General features: G+C 42.8%; 1 protein-coding gene across 3 annotated transcripts in view; it reads left to right on the forward strand.

Annotated features, from left to right (window-relative positions):
• The window catches only part of LOC149322929 (prickle planar cell polarity protein 3-like), a 37,506-nt gene extending 18,508 nt beyond the window's left edge, over nucleotides 1-18,998 (forward strand). For all 3 annotated transcript variants that reach the window (XM_089484928.1, XM_089484936.1, XM_089484944.1), the window contains 5 exons: nucleotides 7,625-7,762; nucleotides 13,169-13,372; nucleotides 14,983-15,169; nucleotides 16,546-17,058; nucleotides 17,298-18,998. In XM_089484928.1, coding sequence (XP_089341054.1) covers nucleotides 7,625-7,762; nucleotides 13,169-13,372; nucleotides 14,983-15,169; nucleotides 16,546-17,058; nucleotides 17,298-17,947 — 1,692 coding nt within the window. In that variant the 3' untranslated portion in view covers nucleotides 17,948-18,998. The remainder of the gene's footprint in view (nucleotides 1-7,624; nucleotides 7,763-13,168; nucleotides 13,373-14,982; nucleotides 15,170-16,545; nucleotides 17,059-17,297) is intronic.
• Nucleotides 18,999-19,230: the final 232 nt, after the last annotated feature.

The raw sequence follows: 19,230 nt of genomic DNA on the forward strand, positions 1-19,230 counted from the left end.
CAAATAATTCACAAAATGTTTGGAGGAAATGGGTTGCAGGGTCTGGAAGGTAATGGGAATTGCAGTGCTCCAAAACTTTTTCAAGTGCAGGAGTTATAGCAGTTTCCATCATCAGCATAGGAAATGCATTGCCTCATGGTGGTTTGCTTGTCTGTCTGTCTGTGTGCACGCGACCACACATACTTTTTTTTGTCTTTATTGGCAGTCTTCCCCTTCGGAAGCCCTCTGTTCACTTTTGTTTGCATTCTGGATAATTGAGGTTAATCTGTGTACGCCTGTGGCCGGACTGATAATCTGTATGAAAAGACATCAATTATCCTTACAACCTGTTACGCAGATTATGCTAATTACACCTAGCACTTCATTTATCCTGTGTTTATCTTTCACAAGAATTTTTCACCAGGCTGAATTTTGCAATGCATAACATCATGTAAATTGCTCAAGCTTATTTTTCTTTTTGGATTACTTATTTGATTTTTCCAAGTCTAATGGTACTTCCTATCACTTCTTATATTGTGCAGCTGCCCTGCTTTATTTGTAGAATTTTACAGACATTGCAAATAATGACTTCTTCTCTTTATAACTCTTCTATGTTTCCCCATCTCTTCTGGGTCCCCCCCGCCCCCCAAGCAAAGAAATATCTCTATGAATTTGCAGGAACTAAACAGAACAGTGGAGGACATGGAGTCTTGGAAATGTCTTATCCACAGAGTCGCCATGGGTCGAGATTGACTCAAAGGGAGTTAACAACAACAAAAAGGAATATCTATTAGAAGGGGAAAGAAGTGTGCAGTATCTTTTAAGGTGTAGTGCTAGGAGTTGTCTGTTTGGAAGCAGATGGATGAAGTTAGACATTCCCCTTGAATATGCAGGTTTGCAGCTTGGGTGTACTGCTAGATCCAGCTCTGAGCCTGGAAGCCCAAATTTTAGTGGTAGCTAGGAGTGCATCTGCACAGTTAAAGGTTGTGTGCCAGATCTGACATTCATTGATATCTCAGATCTGGCCCCAGTGACACATGCCTTAGTTACATCCTGGTTGGATTAGTGTATTCTGTTCTGTGTAGGACTGCCTTTGAAGAGTGTTTGGAAGCTTCAGTTGGCCCAAAGAGCCACAGCCAATTGCTAACTGGGACTGGCTGTAGGGAACACACAACTCCCTTGTTGCAACAACTCCACTGGCTGCTGGTCCAATTCAAAATACTACTAAACCTTTCAAGCCCTATGTTTTAATCTGGTTTTAATTTTTTTGATTGTTTAATCTTGTTTTAACTTTTGTATCTTGTGGATTTTTAATGATATCTTTTTTTATTGTTGTTAGCTGCTTTGAGTCCTGATCTGGGGAAGAGGTGGGATAGAAGTCATCATCATTTGCACCATCATAGCTGTGCTGGGTGGAGGGACAAAGAAACCTTATTCCCTCATTGTGGAGTTCATATACTCACTGTAGGGCTAGAAACTTATTTCTTTTAATGACAAAAATTAAACTGTCAAGATATTCTTGACCATAGGATTGCAGAATACATCCCCTCCTGACTGTGTAATGTGGGAAAGAAAGACACAGAAAGAAGATCTATTGGCTAGAATCCTCAATTTCAAAGTATAATCCAGTAAAGGCTTCTGTGTTGAATAATTTTGCTCAGCCCTCTCAGCATGTTGTTGTGTCTTGCTCCCAGGGGGGCTGGATTAATCTGTAGGCTAAGTGCTCTTTAGAGAAGAGGCCCAATCTGGTGAAGCTCTTAAACTGTGCCCCGGTGTCACAACTTAGTTTGCTCAAAATGCTTCTCACTCTAGTGTCTTTGAACAGTTTCTGTCTCTCATGGCAGTGTAATTGTTATATCAGGCCTACACAATGCAAGGTCAGCAACCTGATAATAGCAAAACTCTTGGCACAGTTGTGAGGAAGGGCTGATGCAGGGTAGAGATATGGAAACTGCTTACTAGATGTGGCATCTGATGAAAGTGGCTAAAAATGGGAAATGATCTTTGAGCAGGTTTTATCAATTTATTCGATTTGTTTATATCATGTCTTTTCTTTCACCCATCAGCGGCCTTGGCCTTTACAGGCATTCTTATGATACATGATTATGTAAAGGGTGGCTGGATGAAGCATTCCTGCATCACTGTGGTGGTATTTAAAATTTAGATTGAATGACCTGGCATTGACTAGCTTTACTTTTTTTATTTAAGTGGCATGTTGCTATCCCTTGGTATCTCTGGGGTGAAATCTTTCTGTACGTTGCACTTGGAGAAAACAATCAGGGCACTCTCAGACTGGAAGTGTTAATAAGGACTGGATTTGGGATTCTGCTCTTTCATCAAAATCTTCATTCTTCCAACTATGGGAGGAAGATGACACTGTTGGAGAGGGCATTTCAGTGCCAGGGCATGGTATTGGCAGTGACAGACAGAGTGTTTGTAAGGAAAAAAGGAGGCACTTTCCTACTGCTGCTATTTGGGTATTGCAAATGTGGGGGCTTCCACTTATGCTACCTGTGTCACTAACTGTGAGGGCTTTTTTAAACCAATCCCACGTGTGCCACTAAATGTGAGGACCTCCTACTGTCCCATCACTATGGCACCAAATGTGGGGACCTACTAGATGCCTTCACGGTCCCTGCACACCACTGGACACTACCACCCTTAAAAGCAGTGGTGGCTTTTAGGGCATGGGAGGGCCTCACTTGGGCTACGTATGCATGATACATTTGCATTGGCCCATCTCAGAAGCAAAAACCCATAAAACTGGAGATTGATAGGTCTTGGCAGAGTTTTTAGTGCAAGGAAAGACTAGAAAAAAAGATTAAGACTCTTGACCTCCAAAAGAAAACTGCCAGGGAAGGATGAGATAAAGATCCCGATTAGTGTGGAGAAACCAGGTGTGGGACTGTAATTTATCCTGTTGTGTAATAAGAGAGCCACAAGACAGCTTGATGAAATTAACAATATTTCCTCATATGGGGCATAATTGAAATTGGTCTGTGCCAGGGGCTGTTGTGAAGCCAAGGGTAAGTGTCAGACTGTCTGGACCAGGAGAGCAAGGGCTGCTGCTGGTACCAGTGCTTGAGGCTGGCTGGAGGCTCAAGGCTGAATTTCTGGTGGATTCCTCCCTCTCTAGCCAGGTGGAGATAGGTAAGTGGGTTTTTGACTGCAGCTCCTAGAATCCTTTGGGTAGCATGGCTATTGACTCTGGGACAGAGTAGGAAAAAGACCAGGTTTAAAAAACACCCCCCAAACTGTTTTTTTTTAAACTGGCTTTTTTGTTTGTTTGTTTAAACCAGGATTTTTCCCCATTAATGAAAAAAATTGAACCCTGCTTATTGTATTACAGGTTGAGTCTCCCTTACTCGGAATCTTGAAATCTGAAATATTCCAAACTCCAAAATTGTCCACATGGGTGGCTGAGATAGTGACATTTTTGTTTTCTAATGGCCCAATGTACACAAACTTTGTTTCCTGCACACAATGATTAAAAACATTGTATATAAGATTAGCTTCAGGTTATATGTAGAAGGTGTATCTGAAACATAAATGAATTTTATGTTTAGATATGCGTCCTATCTCCAAAATATCTCATTATGTATATGCAAATATTCCAAAATAAGAAAAACGCCAAAATCAAAGCACTTCTGGTCCTAAACATGTTGGATAAGGGAGACTTAGCCTGTAATACTGTGAAATGTTACTTTATGTATCAGAAAGCATCATCAGCCGTGTTTTAATGCTTTCTAACATTAACAATCTAAAATTATTAGGCTTTGGTAGGATTTACATCTTTCAATAAAACTCTGGGAAATTTATTGACAAGTTGGTAGCCTATATATAGGTGTACAGGACTATACTAATATAGGAATAGATCGTAAAATTAAGTAGCAAAATGCAATTCAGATTTTATGGCTACTAGCTTAAATAGTAATTATTATTTTAAAAGGGCTCCTTTAAAGCAAGTTGTTTAGGTTGAAGTTTGAAGGATTTGTTTGTGAATGGCATTACTTGTACTATAAAATTAAGTGATTATAAAGAAGCAACGGACACTGGATACTGGTCTAACAATGAACAACTGCCAGTAAACCTTTAAAATTAAAATGTTTAAATTCAAACAGGTGTTGTTGTTCTAATAAGAGGTTTGGAGAATAGTAATAATAGCCAGACTTTAAAAAAAATATGAACAAACAATTTTTTTTAAAAAAAAAACCTGTGTTTTGTTTTGTTTTAAATCATGGTGTTGGTCAACCTGGTTTAAATCAGCCAACCCTGCTCTGGGAACTATAGGCCACTGAATTTCCTAGAGCTTAGAAATTTACTTTGGTGCTACAAAAAGTAGCACCAAATTAACTTTTTTGAGCTCTAGCAAAGGACTGTTTGGTGTGAGCTGTAGCCAAGGCACTGTAAAACCCAAATCATTTTATAGGTCTGGTAAACTATGGACATGAGCACCAGTTGAAATGCCAGATGAGATTGAAAGGGAGAAAGAGCTAAGCTCCTTTCACTCTCTGTACATGCTTCTCTCAAAGACCCAGCCTGGAGACACCTGTGTGCTATAGACCCATTATTAAACAGACATTTGAATTGGGTTTTGTTTTTTGAAAAAAGATTTGGCAAACTCAGGAGGAGAATAATCAGCTGATGGCATTTTTGGAGGTGTAAACCTAAAGCAGAGAGGGGAGGAAGTTCACTAATCTGGCCTGTGGTGATTTCCTATCCCACAGTGGGTCCAGAGAAGATTTCTTCCTTAACCGACAGATCCACACCCTGCACATGAAGATTCACTAACATGACACTGGCCTTCCCAGGCACTTGGGGCAGGGACGTAGCTAGGATTTTAGGAAGGGGGGGGGGGGGGTCCAGACTAAGTTTCACCATTATAATGGGGCTTGGGTGCAGCAGCGCAGCAGCACACACCATTCATTTTTCTAATGGAAGGGGGGGGGCGGACCCCAAGAACCCCCCCTTGGCTACGTCCCTGCTTGGGGGAATAATCCCTCGCCAGTCCTAATAGGAGAGAAGAGAAGAATGGGATACCCCATGCCCTGCAAAATCTGAGGGTGAACACCTCAGTGGTCTACTTTTGTGCCTGTTTCATGTGCTGTATACATAGGGATGGGTGATCTGCAAGAACTGACACAGAATAAGAAGCAGCACCAACTATCCAAAATGGGTGGGCTTGTTGTTAACTGCCTTTGGGTTGATCTCAACTCATGGTGACCCTATGGATGAGACATTTTCAAGACTTCCTATCCTTGGGCAGCTTTTGTTTATCTTCTGCTACACATGTGGAGGAGCAAGTGGAAGGGTCATTGATGCATCCTCCTGGTCTGCTGGAAATTTTATGGCAGATATTGCTGAAATCTTTGAATGTGTTTAATATGTTTGTTTTTAAATAGCAGTCACAGAAGTAGGGGAAACAGGATCAAGACCACAGCATAAAGAGAGGTGGGGTTTAATCTTTTCACCCCCATATCACAGTTCTTACAAAAATAACCCTCCCAAAGCTGCCATTGGCCTAAAAGGGAGGCTAATGAGCTTGCTTGTAATTTGAATTATTGCTGCTGCTACTGTTGTATTAATGATGACACTGATGATGGTAATAATAATAATTTGGGAAAGGACTGTGGAATGTATATACAGTGCATTTGAATGCACTGTGAATTTGTTAGCTGTACGCTGAATTGATGCTATGGAAAGTAAGTAAGTGAGGATGGATACTTATGGAGCAAGTATTGTAGAGCTAAGTCCAAAGTTAATAGGAAGAGACCTGTTCAAATGAATAGCATTTGTTTTTGCAACTAAATTAAGTCCTATTGACTTAAGTGGATCTTCTTTACATAGGACTAGCATTTGATTAAGCTCAGGTTCCTCAGTTCAGATATAAAGTGCAGGATTGTGTGCAAAATTTATCCAAATTCTTGATTATTTTTCCTTTTTTAAAATTAATTTTTATTGCAAAATATACAAACTTACATCACATATATAACAGTACAAACCATTACCAATCAATTCTTCCCTTCTATCATACATATCCATACTTCCTAACTAAAATATACTTCCAAATGAATATATTTTCCAGATTATCTTTTCATGCGTTGCCTTGTACTTCTTTTGTTCAGGTTGAAGTAACACTTGTTTCGAACCCTTCATATTTTGTCTCTTCATTTTCCATTTTACTATGTTTCTTTTTGCTTTCATTCCATTTGATCTGCTTGTCTTAGTAAGGATGCAGTCAAAAGAGAGAATACAAGTGAGCACACAGTGTCTTCTAAATCTTATATTCCATCATAATAAATTAACACTTTAGGATACAGATATATTTTCTTTCTTTTAAACTAATAAGAATGATATAATTATTGCCAATACCAGATACACATTTGCTATATACAATATGGTAATTATCAAATTACTTAATCTACATACCTATATATTGTAGCTTTTTCATATTTGGTGGCTTAAGTTCCATTCAGTTTTTATATATTCCAAGACTTTATTCCAGTTCTTTCATGTTTTATCTTTTTTTTGTTCACATATAATTTTAGTCAAAATATCCGACTGAATTGCATCAAATAACTTCTTTATCCAGTCTTCCATTTCTGATATTGGTTGTTGTTTCCATGTTTTCTTGATTAATCAAATTCTTGATTATTTTTCCATATTTCACTTTATAGATTTTGTTTGGTTGTAAGTAGATTTTGGGCTTTTGACCATAAATATAAGCTTGAAAATGTTTGGGCAAACATCTCTCAATGGTACAGATAGGATGAGACTTAGTTTTTCAAGCTGCTTTGTAAATAGCTATCCTACTTTTGTGGTACTTTGCAGATAATACACAAGTATTGTTGCCACTGCAGAGAGGAAACTTCATTTCCCCAGCAATCCCACAAGGCCTCTATGTTAATTAATATATAAAAATTATAAATATTTATAATACATATAAATGATGCATGTGTCCTAAGAGGCCAGAAGCCACGCCAAAGCTACACTCCAGTCCTAAGAACTGGAGCGCAGCTTTGGTGCAGCTTCTGGCCTCTTAAGACGCATGCAGCATTTAAACAGCATACCTCCAAAGTGACCCGGACCAGCTTTATTTTGGCCTGTCTATACGGGCCCATTAATGTCCAAGCGATGGTTGTGATTGTAGGAGCAACTCTTTCTGGACCCGCCTGAAACAAGTATTTGTAACAGTTGTGCATGTGTTGAAATGTAGTCTGAAAAGATTTTGAGCTCTGCAGTGGATGAATGAATATGCCTCCTCATACTAGGTGATTTTATCCCAACAGAACACCCATTTTCTTGTTTACAAGAATTCAGTTTCCCTGGGGTTACTGTGCTGCTACAAGGGCATGCAGATACATTCTTTCCTTTTCTTTTGATATGTCTGCCCTAGGCCTCTGCCCACAGTGAAACCTACTTGTCCAGGTCCTTTTTGGGTTTGATTTAATTGCACTGGAAGTAGCTTGGGGCTTTTCCTCTCTTCTTTGTAGTGCTTCTGGAACAGAAACATCTACCCTGTCCTTCAGGCATCTATAGGGGCATCCATACAAGAAAGTGTGAGGTAACACAGGCTTTCTTGATTGACTGTTCTCTTCTTTGTCCTCCACCCCACCCTGCTTCGCCTCCCAAACAATTTTTTCAGGCTCAGTACTGCAGTTCCCTGGAAGAAGAAGAGGCAAAAGAGCTGAAGTTATTCTCTCAGCAACGAAAAAGAGAGAACCTTGGCCGTGGGACTGTCCGACTCTTCCCTGTCACCATAACTGGAGCCATTTGTGAGCAGGTATTGGTAGCCATGATAAATACCCCAGAAGTACTAGATCCCATCTGATCATGGAGGCTAAGCACAGTCAGACCTGGTTAGAACTTGATTGGGAGACCACCAATGAATGCCAGGTGCTATGTGTGATATTTCAGAGGAAGGCAATGTCAAACTACCTCTGAATATTCCTTGCCTAAGAAAACCCTATGAAATTTATGGGGTTGCCATAAGTCAACAAATGACTTGAAAACACACACACACACACACAGAGGAGCCTTATTCTGTTTCCTCTTAGCATCAAAACAGTTTGGAAAGATAGGGGTTTACTGTTATTTGGAAACTGGAGAACAAAAGAACTTATAACCAAACACAGTGTTTGACAGAAGATGGGAGTCTTTGGATTGTTTGTTTGTTTGTTTTAATAGACATTGAAAGTAACAGTGGGGAAGATATGGTCTAAAGGGCAGAAGTAATATGGGGTGGCAGGGGGAGATAGATGCTCTCTTAGCCCTTCCATGGTTGCTATTTATAGCAATAGCAAGTACATTTCTATACTACTTATCAGTGAACTAGCATTCCCTAAGCAGTTTACAATATGTAAGCCAATTGCCAACAAGCTGGGTACTCATTTTACTGACCTACAAAAGGATGGAAGGCTGAGTTGACCTTTGGGCCCTCCAGGATCGAACTTACAACATTGTGGCTGTAGGACCAGCATTAAACCACTGCACCACTAGAGCTTCCCAGTGTACTCTTACCCTGAGCAACTTTTCCCAGCTGAGGTTCCTAGACATGTAGTTGGTAAAGCAAAAGGGAAAGTGGGAAAAAGAGAGCAAGAAGTGGACCTTATTTCCCTTTAAATTGAGGCCTCCCATCTCCTTTGTCACCTTTTATATATATATTGGTGAGACATACAGTAGGCCATTTACTCACAGTCTTTACAGCATAACCTTTCATAGACTTGGTCTACTTCTTCAGATGCATGGAGGATGCATGGAAGATTCAATGAATCTGAGGAAATAGATCTAGGTCCTGTCTGCATATGCCAGATACAATGTCCTCTCCCAATCCGTGGCGGGAAGTCCAGATGACACATAGCCCAAACTGCAGTTCCGGTGTGAACAGTCCAGATAACTTCTGGCCAATTCAGCACCGAACCCAGGATATACAACAGATTAAAATAACTTACTATTTGTTCTGGATCTTTTCAGAAGATCTGAGAGCCCTTGTTGCGATGTCAAGCAGCTGTTCATGCATGCATCCTGCTGTGCTGCCTCTCACAGCTGCCTCTGCAGTGAGTAACTTGCTCTGGCCCAGCCATGTAATCGACACTGGGAACTTTGTCCTGATCTCTTAGTGAACAACTCACCATGGTGGTGGCTACACCAGGGTAGCACACAGGTACACACTATGGACAGCTGCCCAGTGTCTCAACAAGATAATGAGGGGGCAGATGTCAGAGCAGGTCCAGGGCCAAATATTCTGGGCTGTTCCCAGAATATTCTGGTTTGTGCAAGCACCACCCAAGTCTACAAAAGCTTATGCTAAAACTTCTTTAATTCAGATAGTCTCAAAAGTACTACAAGATCCTGCATACTGATATTCCAGACTAACACAACTAGCTCTCTGAATTCTGTCTCTACAGCAGTAGATTCTTGGGGGTCACCTTGGGGTGTAAATGATGGAGTTCCCAAACCATTGCAAAGTCTAAACCAGGGCTTGAATGAAGATGCTAGTATGTCACCAGTTGGGCTCCATAATTGGATTCTGACTAGTTTGTGTTGCTTGGTGGCTGCTGGAAAGCCTCTCCTGGAACTTGGGACTTGTGTCCTTGGATGGAATTGCTTCTTAGTGGGGCTTCTCTGGCTTTGTGTAGTTATTTCCTGTGCCAGCAGTGCTGCTGCCATAGAGACAGTAGTGTTGCTGTCATAGAGACAAGTATATAGGTGGGATTTAATTCCTCTCTGGATGCTGAGTCTGTGTCTCTGGTTGCTGAATTAGGGCAGTGATCCATTGATAATGGCAGTGACTTTGGGGGTGATTCCAGGACACACCCTTGCTTATTATTTCAGTTCATTCACAGGTCACACTACATGTTGATAAAGAGCTCAATTCTCCACCAACCTAAGCTGCTTTTGACATGGCACTGATTTCTTATAGGAGATACTGAATAAGATGGATGACTGTAGCAGTTGGTATTTCTGACAGCTGCTACAGCGACCTGGAGAGAGCATCTTTCCAACTCTCCGGTGGTGCTATTGTCATGTGTCTGCTTGTTTGCCTTTCCTTGGCGGTGCTGGCTTCATTTTTGGACTCAGAGCTGCTGAGAGGATCAGGGTAGCTGCAACAACATTCTGGTTTCTGTGTTGGTCTAAACTGAGGAACTCTGGCACTGCTAGCAGTAGAAGGAGTGGGCTAATAGGAAAGAGGACTGTTTTACAACTGACTGTAGCAGTTGCCAAAACTGTTGGCTGCTATAATCATTTGAAGGCACCAAGATCCAGGGAGTTTCATCTGTGTGGCCTGGGGTGGCATCATGTATCTCAGTGTATGAGTCAGGAAACCTCTGTCTCTGGAATATCAGAAATAAATCAGAGGAGGGCTGTGGTGTAGTGATTTGAATGTTGGACTACGACTCTGGAGACCAGGGTTCAAATCTCCACTCAGGCATGAAACCCATTGGGTGACCTTGGACAAGTCACACACTCAAATCCTCAGAGAAGGTAATGACAAACTTCCTCCTGACAAATCTTGCCAAGAAAATCCCATGATAGGTTCACTTTAGGGTTGCTATAAGTCAGAAACAACTTGAAGGAACGCAACAACAAGAAAGCATTGGTACTCAAAGGAGTGGTCCCCAAGACATTGGCTGCCAGTCCCTGGAGAGTTTCCAAGAAAGCAACACTTGAAATGACTGGAAACAAATATGTACCAGTTCCGGGCACACTGGGGAAAAATAATTGCCAATATCTCATATCAGATATATTGGGAAGCACTGAGCTAGAGTATGGCTTTGCCTTAAAAATCACCCTTTTTGACACAGAAGGACTTTTTGTTTTGTTTTGTTTTAGATGGATTGGGCTTCTGAGATTACTCCTTGGTGGGGTAAAGGCATTTCTCTGCATAACCACTTGAGTGTTGTTTATATGTCCCAAGGTTGAGCCCTCATGTTAAGGAATTCCTTGGAGACTAAAGTCTTGGGAATTCTTACCTTCTTGATAAGGAATGAGAAAAGAGTTTGGGAAGTTTAAAAGGATCAAGGCAGAAAAAGTTAGTCTCTGTGTATCTGTCTTTTGGTCCTACTCTCTAGCAATATTGGGCAGTCCTACATTTGCTTGGCATCAGCATGACTTCTGAGAAAAGATGGTAATGCTTGGTAAAGTGGGAGGTAGTACGAAAAGAGACAGACAGGTAGATTGATTCAAAGAAGCCAGAGTCCTGAGTCTTCAGGACCTGAGAAGGGTTGTTAATGACAGAGTGACATGGAGGTCTCTCATTCACAGGGTTGTAATAAGTCAAATCTTGCTGGTACCTAACAACAACAACTCTGCCTTGCCTGTGTAGAAGAGTTTAGTGCTTAGGGTTGCTTCAAAAGACAAGTCAAAACTGGATTCAGTGATTTGAGATGGACCTGATCCTAGACGAGTAGGACAGGCCATTTTAGAGATATAAATAGGTTGATGGAACAACAGTGACATCTGGTGCTCAAATGAGCTGCTTAATTTCTCTTGGCTCATATTTATGTTCTCTCTCTCTCTCTCTCTCACACACACACACACATATGCACATGTGCATAGACACACACAAAAACACACAAAAAAACTGACAGCCTGCTCTCTCCTCTATTTAAAATATGTTGCTTTGCCAACTGTATACAAAAACAAAAAAGTAGCAAAAGCAAGGTCATTTCACAAGATGCTCATTTCACAAGATGCTCAAGATGTTCCTCTTCATCTGCCTGAGCAACCAGTCTGTTTTTGTGAGCAGCAGGTGAGGCTGCTGATGGTGCCAGTTGCCCCTGTGAAGACCCCCTGAATTTCACATCCTCTTGCATCCTAGAAACAAACTGCCTGGAGTTTGCTCCTTTGAGATTTTGTTTTCTAGAAAGGGTCATATGGAGAAAAGGCTGCCTCAAAGCCTTGCCTGCTTTATCCCCTGCCAAGTTGGTTGACAGGGGCAATGTACAGTGGGTCCTCCACATTCACTAGGGTTAGGGGTGCAGGACTCCTGTGAACATGGAAAAATGCAAATAAACTTTTTTTAACCTGAGAGAATACCTATCTATAAATTTCTAGGTCCTCCAGTACAACATCCACCAGACATTGAGACATCATGCTGAAGAACCTACAAATGCCTAAAATGTTTTCTTTAGGAATCTCTAGGTTCTCTGTCACGACTCTGTGTTCAGCTTCCTGCAGAGTCGTGTTGGAGGACATGGAGATTCCTAAAGAGAAAATAGTATTCAAATCTATGAATAATCAAATCTGTGAAAGTCAAATCCACAAATGTGGAGGGCTGACTGTATAGCCCATGGGCCATCTGTGGCCCAAAGAATGTTTTGGTGTTCCATGGTCCCCTCCCATAAACTCCCAGTAGCACTCCTTAAAGAATGATGGGGGGGGGGGGATATCATTTTCCACTCATGGAAGCAGACATTTTACATTAAAATAAGATGAAGAGTTCCCTTGCACCCTGTTATGCCCTCCCTAGTCATCTCACAGGGTGGAAGGTGGACATCTGCAAACTTCTAGTTTTGTTTTCTCTCTCCCCCCACCTTACATTTTCAGGGCTGGTGTGGTCTGTAGCAAGCTCTGTGGGACATAAAATGATCCCCCCAGAACTACCCTGGTCTAGGTAGTCTAAAATGCAACTTTACATTAACTACTATGTTGCTCCAATCTGGCTCACCCTTATGCAAACTGGAAGGAAAAAACTGACATTATCCCATTGTTTTTCCAAATATTTTACTTGCAAAACATATATGATAAATTGTCATGCCACCTAGCTTATAATTCTTGTGGTGATCAAGAATCAGAAAAGTTTAGAATGTTTTTAGTGATCAACAAGAGTAGAATGTTACAGATGAGGAGCAAGGCAGTCTTCACCATCCACAGAATGCTATCAGTTGGATTAAATGCCCTCCTGGGTGTTGGGATCAGCATCTTGGGAGAAAATGCATTAGCTGAACAGAACAGTTGCCTTGAGGGAAGATTCTGGATTCCCCAAGTGAGAGCTGTGTGCTCATTCTCCGGGGAATGAGAGGAGGGTTCAGGTTATCTGGAAAGGTCACTGATGCCTCCATACTGCAATCTGGAAATATTCATTCTGTGGTCTAACGTTAAGGACTGTTGGGGATGTGTATCTCAAATGACTTGAACTGTTTGCAAAGTGTTCTACACTAACACATCCTTGTCCTTTTGTTGGCAGTGTGGGAAGCAGATCTGTGGTGGGGACATTGCTGTCTTTGCCAGCCGTGCAGGGCATGGTGCCTGCTGGCACCCACAGTGCTTTGTTTGCACCACCTGCCGGGAGCTCCTTGTCGACCTCATCTACTTCTACCAGGATGGCAAGATCTACTGTGGGCGTCACCATGCTGAACGCCTCAAACCGCGCTGCGAAGCCTGTGATGAGGTGAGGGCTTGAGTGCAGCTGTGTAACATTTGGAATTGCTTCCTTCAAGTGGGGAAGGCTGTCTTTACTTATTTCATTGGCATGCAGCAAGCACGTTCTGTGTCACTGTGGTGTAGTGCTTTGAGCGTCGGACTGTGACTCTGGCCAGTGAAACACTGGGTGACTTTGGGCATGACTTTCTCAACCTCAGAAGAAGCTAATGGCAACACCCTACACCCCAAACAAATATTGCCAAGAAAACCCTGTGAGAGTCTCACTGTAAGGTGGAGTCAAACAACAGCAAGATCTCTCTAAAGATGAAAGCATTTCAAATCCATTATGCCAACTGGGCACCAGAATGTATTTTTTTATTGCTTAAAAGTTAGCTGTGTTGACTTAGCCAGCAAATGGTAATTCTGTTGGAAATAAATATAAAAAATAATATTTTATATAATATAAAAAAATAAATATGAATATGAACATCCCCAGCTCCCTAAGTCGTTCCTCATTGGGCATGGTTTCTCTGATTCTCTGATTCTATGAGCCATTAGGGTGCCAAGTGACCTATTTTAATGTGAAAAGCAGGCCTTCTATCATCATTCTTTTATAGGTGAACAAGGCAAACACAACTGACTGTTACTGCTGTATGAGTCAGGTCTAATTTGGTCCATTGCTGTAATTAATTTTTCAGGAGGCAATGTTACCTATCCTAATCTAGCCCAATCCTCTGATTAGGGATGTAAATCTTTGTGTTGTTTATCTTGGTGGTCTCATTTTTCGACCCTCTGAACAATGTTAGGCCCAGAAGAGACCTTTCATAAAACAAGAAGTAAACAGGAAGTGACTTCTGGTGACTTGTATGGTTAAAAAAGCCTCTCCTGGACTTAAATAGCGTGTGTGTCTGTGTGTGTGTGTGTGTGTGTGTGTGTGTGTGAAAACATGGTGAAGGGCGACTAAAATGGTGAAGGGTCTGAAAACCATGCCCTATGAGGAACGATTTAGGGAGCTGGGGATGTTTAGCCTGGAGAAGACAAGTTTAAGAGGTGATATGATAGCCCTGTTTAAATATTTGAAGGGATGTCACATTGAGGAGGGAGCAAGCTTGTTTTATGCTGCTTCAGAGACTAGGACCCGGAACACTGGATGCAAGCTACAGGAAAAGAGATTCCACATTAACATTAGGAGGAACTTCCTGACAGTAAGGGCTGTTCAACAGTGGAACAAACTCCCTCGGAGTGTGGTGAAGTCGCCTTCCTTAGAGGTCTTCAAACAGAGGCTGGACAGCCATCTGTCGGGGATGCTTTGAATGTGATTTCCTGCATGGCAGGGGGTTGGACTGGATGGCCCTTGAGGTCTCTTCCAACTCTTTGATTCTAAAAGGCTCCCTGTGTTCCTTGGAGGGCATTTGGAGAGATTTTTAAAAATTGTGATGGGGCACAGCACCCATGGTATCCTGGGAGTTAACACACACACCTTGCCTCCAACAGTTGCCAACCCTTTAGTCTTATTGGAAAAATAATTAGTTTATGTCTATGGGGAACACTCTTTTAGAAGGAGGCGTTTCCCTTTTTTTCTTGTCTGCTATCTTTCTTTCCTTTGACTCATTTTCCACCTTTTCCTCTCCCTTCAAGATCATTTTTGCGGATGAGTGCACGGAGGCAGAGGGCCGCCACTGGCACATGCGCCATTTCTGCTGCTTTGAGTGTGAGGAGGCGCTGGGTGGTCAACGGTACATCATGCGCCAGAGCCGTCCTTACTGCTGCCGCTGCTATGAGAGCCTGTATGCGGAGTATTGTGATGCCTGTGGGGAGCACATTGGTATGGAACCCAGTGCCAGGAGGAGGGGAGGGCTCTTGCCATCCATAGAGAACAACAGAATGAATGCTCTACAGTTTCCCAAGAGCCCACAGTCTTGACTTTCTCATACATTCTCTGGGTTAGTGATAGGAGGGAACCACACAATCCTCCCCCTGCTCCCTGGCTGCTTTTCTTTTTTATTTATTTAAGGCAGAAAAATTAAATGTAATGCTCATGTAACAGAGTGTGTAGATCAGCCCCTTTCTGGAGGAATTTCAGAATAAATGCAATATTAAACTGTACTGTGAATGAACTGAGCACCTTTTTGCCACATATGACAGATACTTTTCTGTGCCAACATGAGAGATACCTTTCCCACTCTTGTCCAAGATATCATGTCCAGGGGTAGCCATGTTGGCCACACAGCAAAGTACAGTAACATCTAAAATCCACCAAACAGTGATTCCTTTATTGGCAACCAGCATGCACAAAATACATTAGGCAAGCTTTCGAAGCTCCACTGGTTTCTTCATCAGGCAAAGAAATTAAAAATTGAACAGGAGAAAGAAAAAAAAATGTTGATGTTGGAGTCATAGGCCTACATTTTGCCGAAATGTTTTTATAATTGTTCTCAGTTAAGATGGTACAGAGTGATATCCATGTAGGTAGAGTTTATCAAATGCAGCAATACAGAGAAATTGAGAAATTCAATGTTCTCTGCTAAAGAAGGGGCTGGTAACCTTGCACAGGACAGAGACAATCTGGATTTCAAGAGAGGTTTCTTTTTGCATTTCTAATGGACTGCAAATTTAATTTCTTGGAGTTTACAACTCTTTGCCCCCAAAGCCTGTATGGCCAAAGAGAAAGAATGGCCTCTGCCTACATTGATCTCCCTCTGTACCATTGTAATGGAGAACAACTATGACAATATCTTGACAAAATGTAAGCCTATGACACAAACTTTTTCTTTCTTTCTCCTGTATGATTTTTAATACCTTTACTTGATGAACAAGCCAATGGAACTTTGAAAGCTTTGCATCATGTCTTTTGTTGGCCTATCAAAGTATTGCTGTTTTGTGGATTTTGGAGGTTATTGTACTTATCCAAGATGCTTAAGGTAATGAGTGTGTCTGCCCAGAATTGATGCAAGGATCTTGGTGCACATCGAGGGGCCGACCATGTTTTGTGTAGCCAGTGTTCAGGAGCAGAGATGAAATTCCTTCCAGACCTCCTGGCTGGGGCATATGGGGGATGCCTCTGAATCCACTTTCCAGCTCACTATGGTTTTACTAGAGCCACCAATGCCAGTAAGGTTGAAACAGATGACCTTTGCTGTTCTTTCCAGCTCTGTGATTTCTGTGTAATGAAGCATGCCTCGGTTTGCTTCTTCCCTGCAGGTATTGATCAAGGCCAGATGACCTATGAGGGTCAGCACTGGCATGCCACTGATGCTTGTTTCTGCTGCTCCCGCTGCCACCAACCTCTCCTGGGGAAGCCATTTCTGCCCAAGCAAGGCCAGATCTTCTGTTCTCGGGCTTGCAGCCTGGGCGAAGACCCCAATGCTTCAGATTCATGTGATTCAGCCTTCCAGAGCGCCCGTTCCCAGGACTCGCGGCGAGCCAGCTGGCAGCAACGGCGGGTTCAGGCCCAGCACTCACCATCCTCCCATGTGGCCCGTTCTGTTTCCTTTGGCGGGCAGCTGGTGTTGCCTAACTCAACCCCAAGGCTCCGAAGAAGCTGGAGCGGATTGCCTGGACCTGGGGAGGAGACACCAGCAGAAATGGAAGAGCTCTCAGATCCAGATAGCAATGGGTCAGGAGGCAGCCAGAGTTGCAAAGAACCAGTGAAATGTACTTCCCGAGGAACTTCCACTTGCCCGCCACCAGCCACTAACCACCAGCCAGGAACAGGTAAGGTAGAACTGGAGCTCAAAAACTTTTCCTTTTGGTGGTGGGGGGTGGGGGACTACAACTCTGAGAATCTCTCAGCCTACATGACTTCTGGCTGTGCTGATTGGTTAGGAATTCTGGAAGTTAACTTCTCTGGTTCTGGGTACCTTATTATTATTACAAAATTGTGGGATCGTGGACAGGGAGAGACTTCTTGTTTTGATGTCTGAGTCTCTCTAACAGTCTTGTTTCTCCTCCAGGGACTGAGATCCAGCCACGTTTCCAGCGTGCCTCCCCCTTGCGCCACTCCATGCCAGAGTTGGGTATTCCCCCTTCTAAAATCCCTGACTGGAGCAGCAGTTCAGCTTCCAAGCTTCAAGCATCTGCTCGGCCACGACTCAGTGAAGGAACTGAGATGGAGACAGGGAGTTTTGCCCGGGGAGGGGTACCTCGAGTTAGCTTCCGGGAACCTCTTGTTGCAGGAGAGCCAAGCATTCCTTGCCTTGAGCAGACCTCCATGAGCACTCAGGTGCTTCAGAATGGAGGTGCCGGCCGGGGACACCCTCGTTCCACCTCAGACAACTCACTTAACTTGGGAAACCAAGGCTGGAGGCCAAGGAAGGGCATCAAGGAGGGGAGACGAGGCAACCTCTCTTATTCAGCTTCTGAGGGTGCTTTTCCGGCCTGGCATCGACGTTATCCACATCGAGGATGGGACTTCAGTTCCTCTGACTCCTCTGATTCTTCCTCAGAGGAGGAAGGCTACTTTCTGGGGGAGCCTATACCTTTGCCCCCCCACCTCCGAGGTAGAGCTAGCCCCACAGAGGCTGCACCTTCTACAGACTCTACATGTAAACAACAGCGCCGAAGACTGAGGGTTGTCCGGGACAAGAACTGTGTTGTGGCATAAACCTGACCTTACTAACTTCTAGGTTTGAGACATAATGAACCAGTATCAAATCAGGATTTCTGGCTTGTTGAAAGCATTACGTGTTGACATTCTGTGGGAGGTAGGCTCTAAAATTTGAAATGGGACCATTGACTTTTTCTTCTTCCACCTCGACTTCTTTGATTCATGGTTCTTTTCCAGGGATCCTCCTCAGAAAGTGACCTCTTCATCATTGAATTCTTCTACCTTTCCTCAGGGACACTTGAGCACTGGCTTTTCCATGGTGACCTTGGACCTTTTAGATGTGTGACCCTCCTGTGAAGAATCTTGAACTCCTGTCTGTGTTGATTTTGGAAGTTTGGTTGTGTTTATTTTCCATTGTGGCCTTTTTGACCTTTCAACTGTGACCTCTCAGATACACATTGACCCTTCCGTCTTGAACTTTCAGAGTTGATTTTTAGAACCTCTCTGCACTGTGCCCTCTGTGAACTTCAAAGTGCTACTTCTTACCTGGGAGCCTTTGTACTCTGGTTTTGACCTTTCCACTGTGACCTCTGAATCTTTGTCGCCTCTCTCCTGGGTGAACCTTTTGCTCTTTCAAGTTGCCATTATTAATGTAAGCATGTAACAAGTTTGTGTGGTTTCAAGCTTTGGGGTGTTTTCTCTATAAGGATGTTGTTTGGTTATGTATGTGTTGGGTGGGATTGAATTCCATTCCTTAGCTGGTAGTGTTGCACTCTGTTGAATATGGACACTCAGTGAGCAGAGTCAAAGTTACTTGTCTGGATTAGAACTCCCAGAATCTCTCAGCCAGCATGGCAAGTGGCTGTATTGGCTGGGAGATTCTGGGAGCTATAGTTCCTTCCCCAAATCCCCACCTTCTCTAAGCTCTGCCCCAGAATCAACAACAAATCTTTTCAGTCTTAACTGGCACTGCTCTCCCCTTTTCCTCTGTCCATTCCCTTTGCACTTTGTGCTCTTCTCTCAAATTTCCAGGTTTTAACAGACTGTTTTGTTTTTCTAATTAAGGGTTTTAATTTAAATGAACTTTCAATAAAAACATATGAAAGCATTCTTATGCTGCTGCACTGGACCGTTCCATGGTGCTAGGCCTTAAGTGAGCTGGGCAAATGGAGAGGGGGCATGTGAAGATATTTGTGCTTTTTGTTTTGTGGGGTGGCAGGGAGAGCAATAACCCAGCAGCAGTGCTCTGGTGGCTTGTGGAGACATTTGTGCATCAGCATACTGAATAGCAGGACTGATTCTCAGAGTACATTAAAGGTTCAATAAAAGGAGTCTTTGAC

The sequence above is a fragment of the Sceloporus occidentalis genome, unplaced genomic scaffold (assembly GCF_023333645.1).
Source record: "Sceloporus occidentalis isolate IW3139 unplaced genomic scaffold, rSceOcc1.0.p SCAF_1, whole genome shotgun sequence".
Taxonomy (NCBI): Eukaryota; Metazoa; Chordata; class Lepidosauria; order Squamata; family Phrynosomatidae; genus Sceloporus; species Sceloporus occidentalis.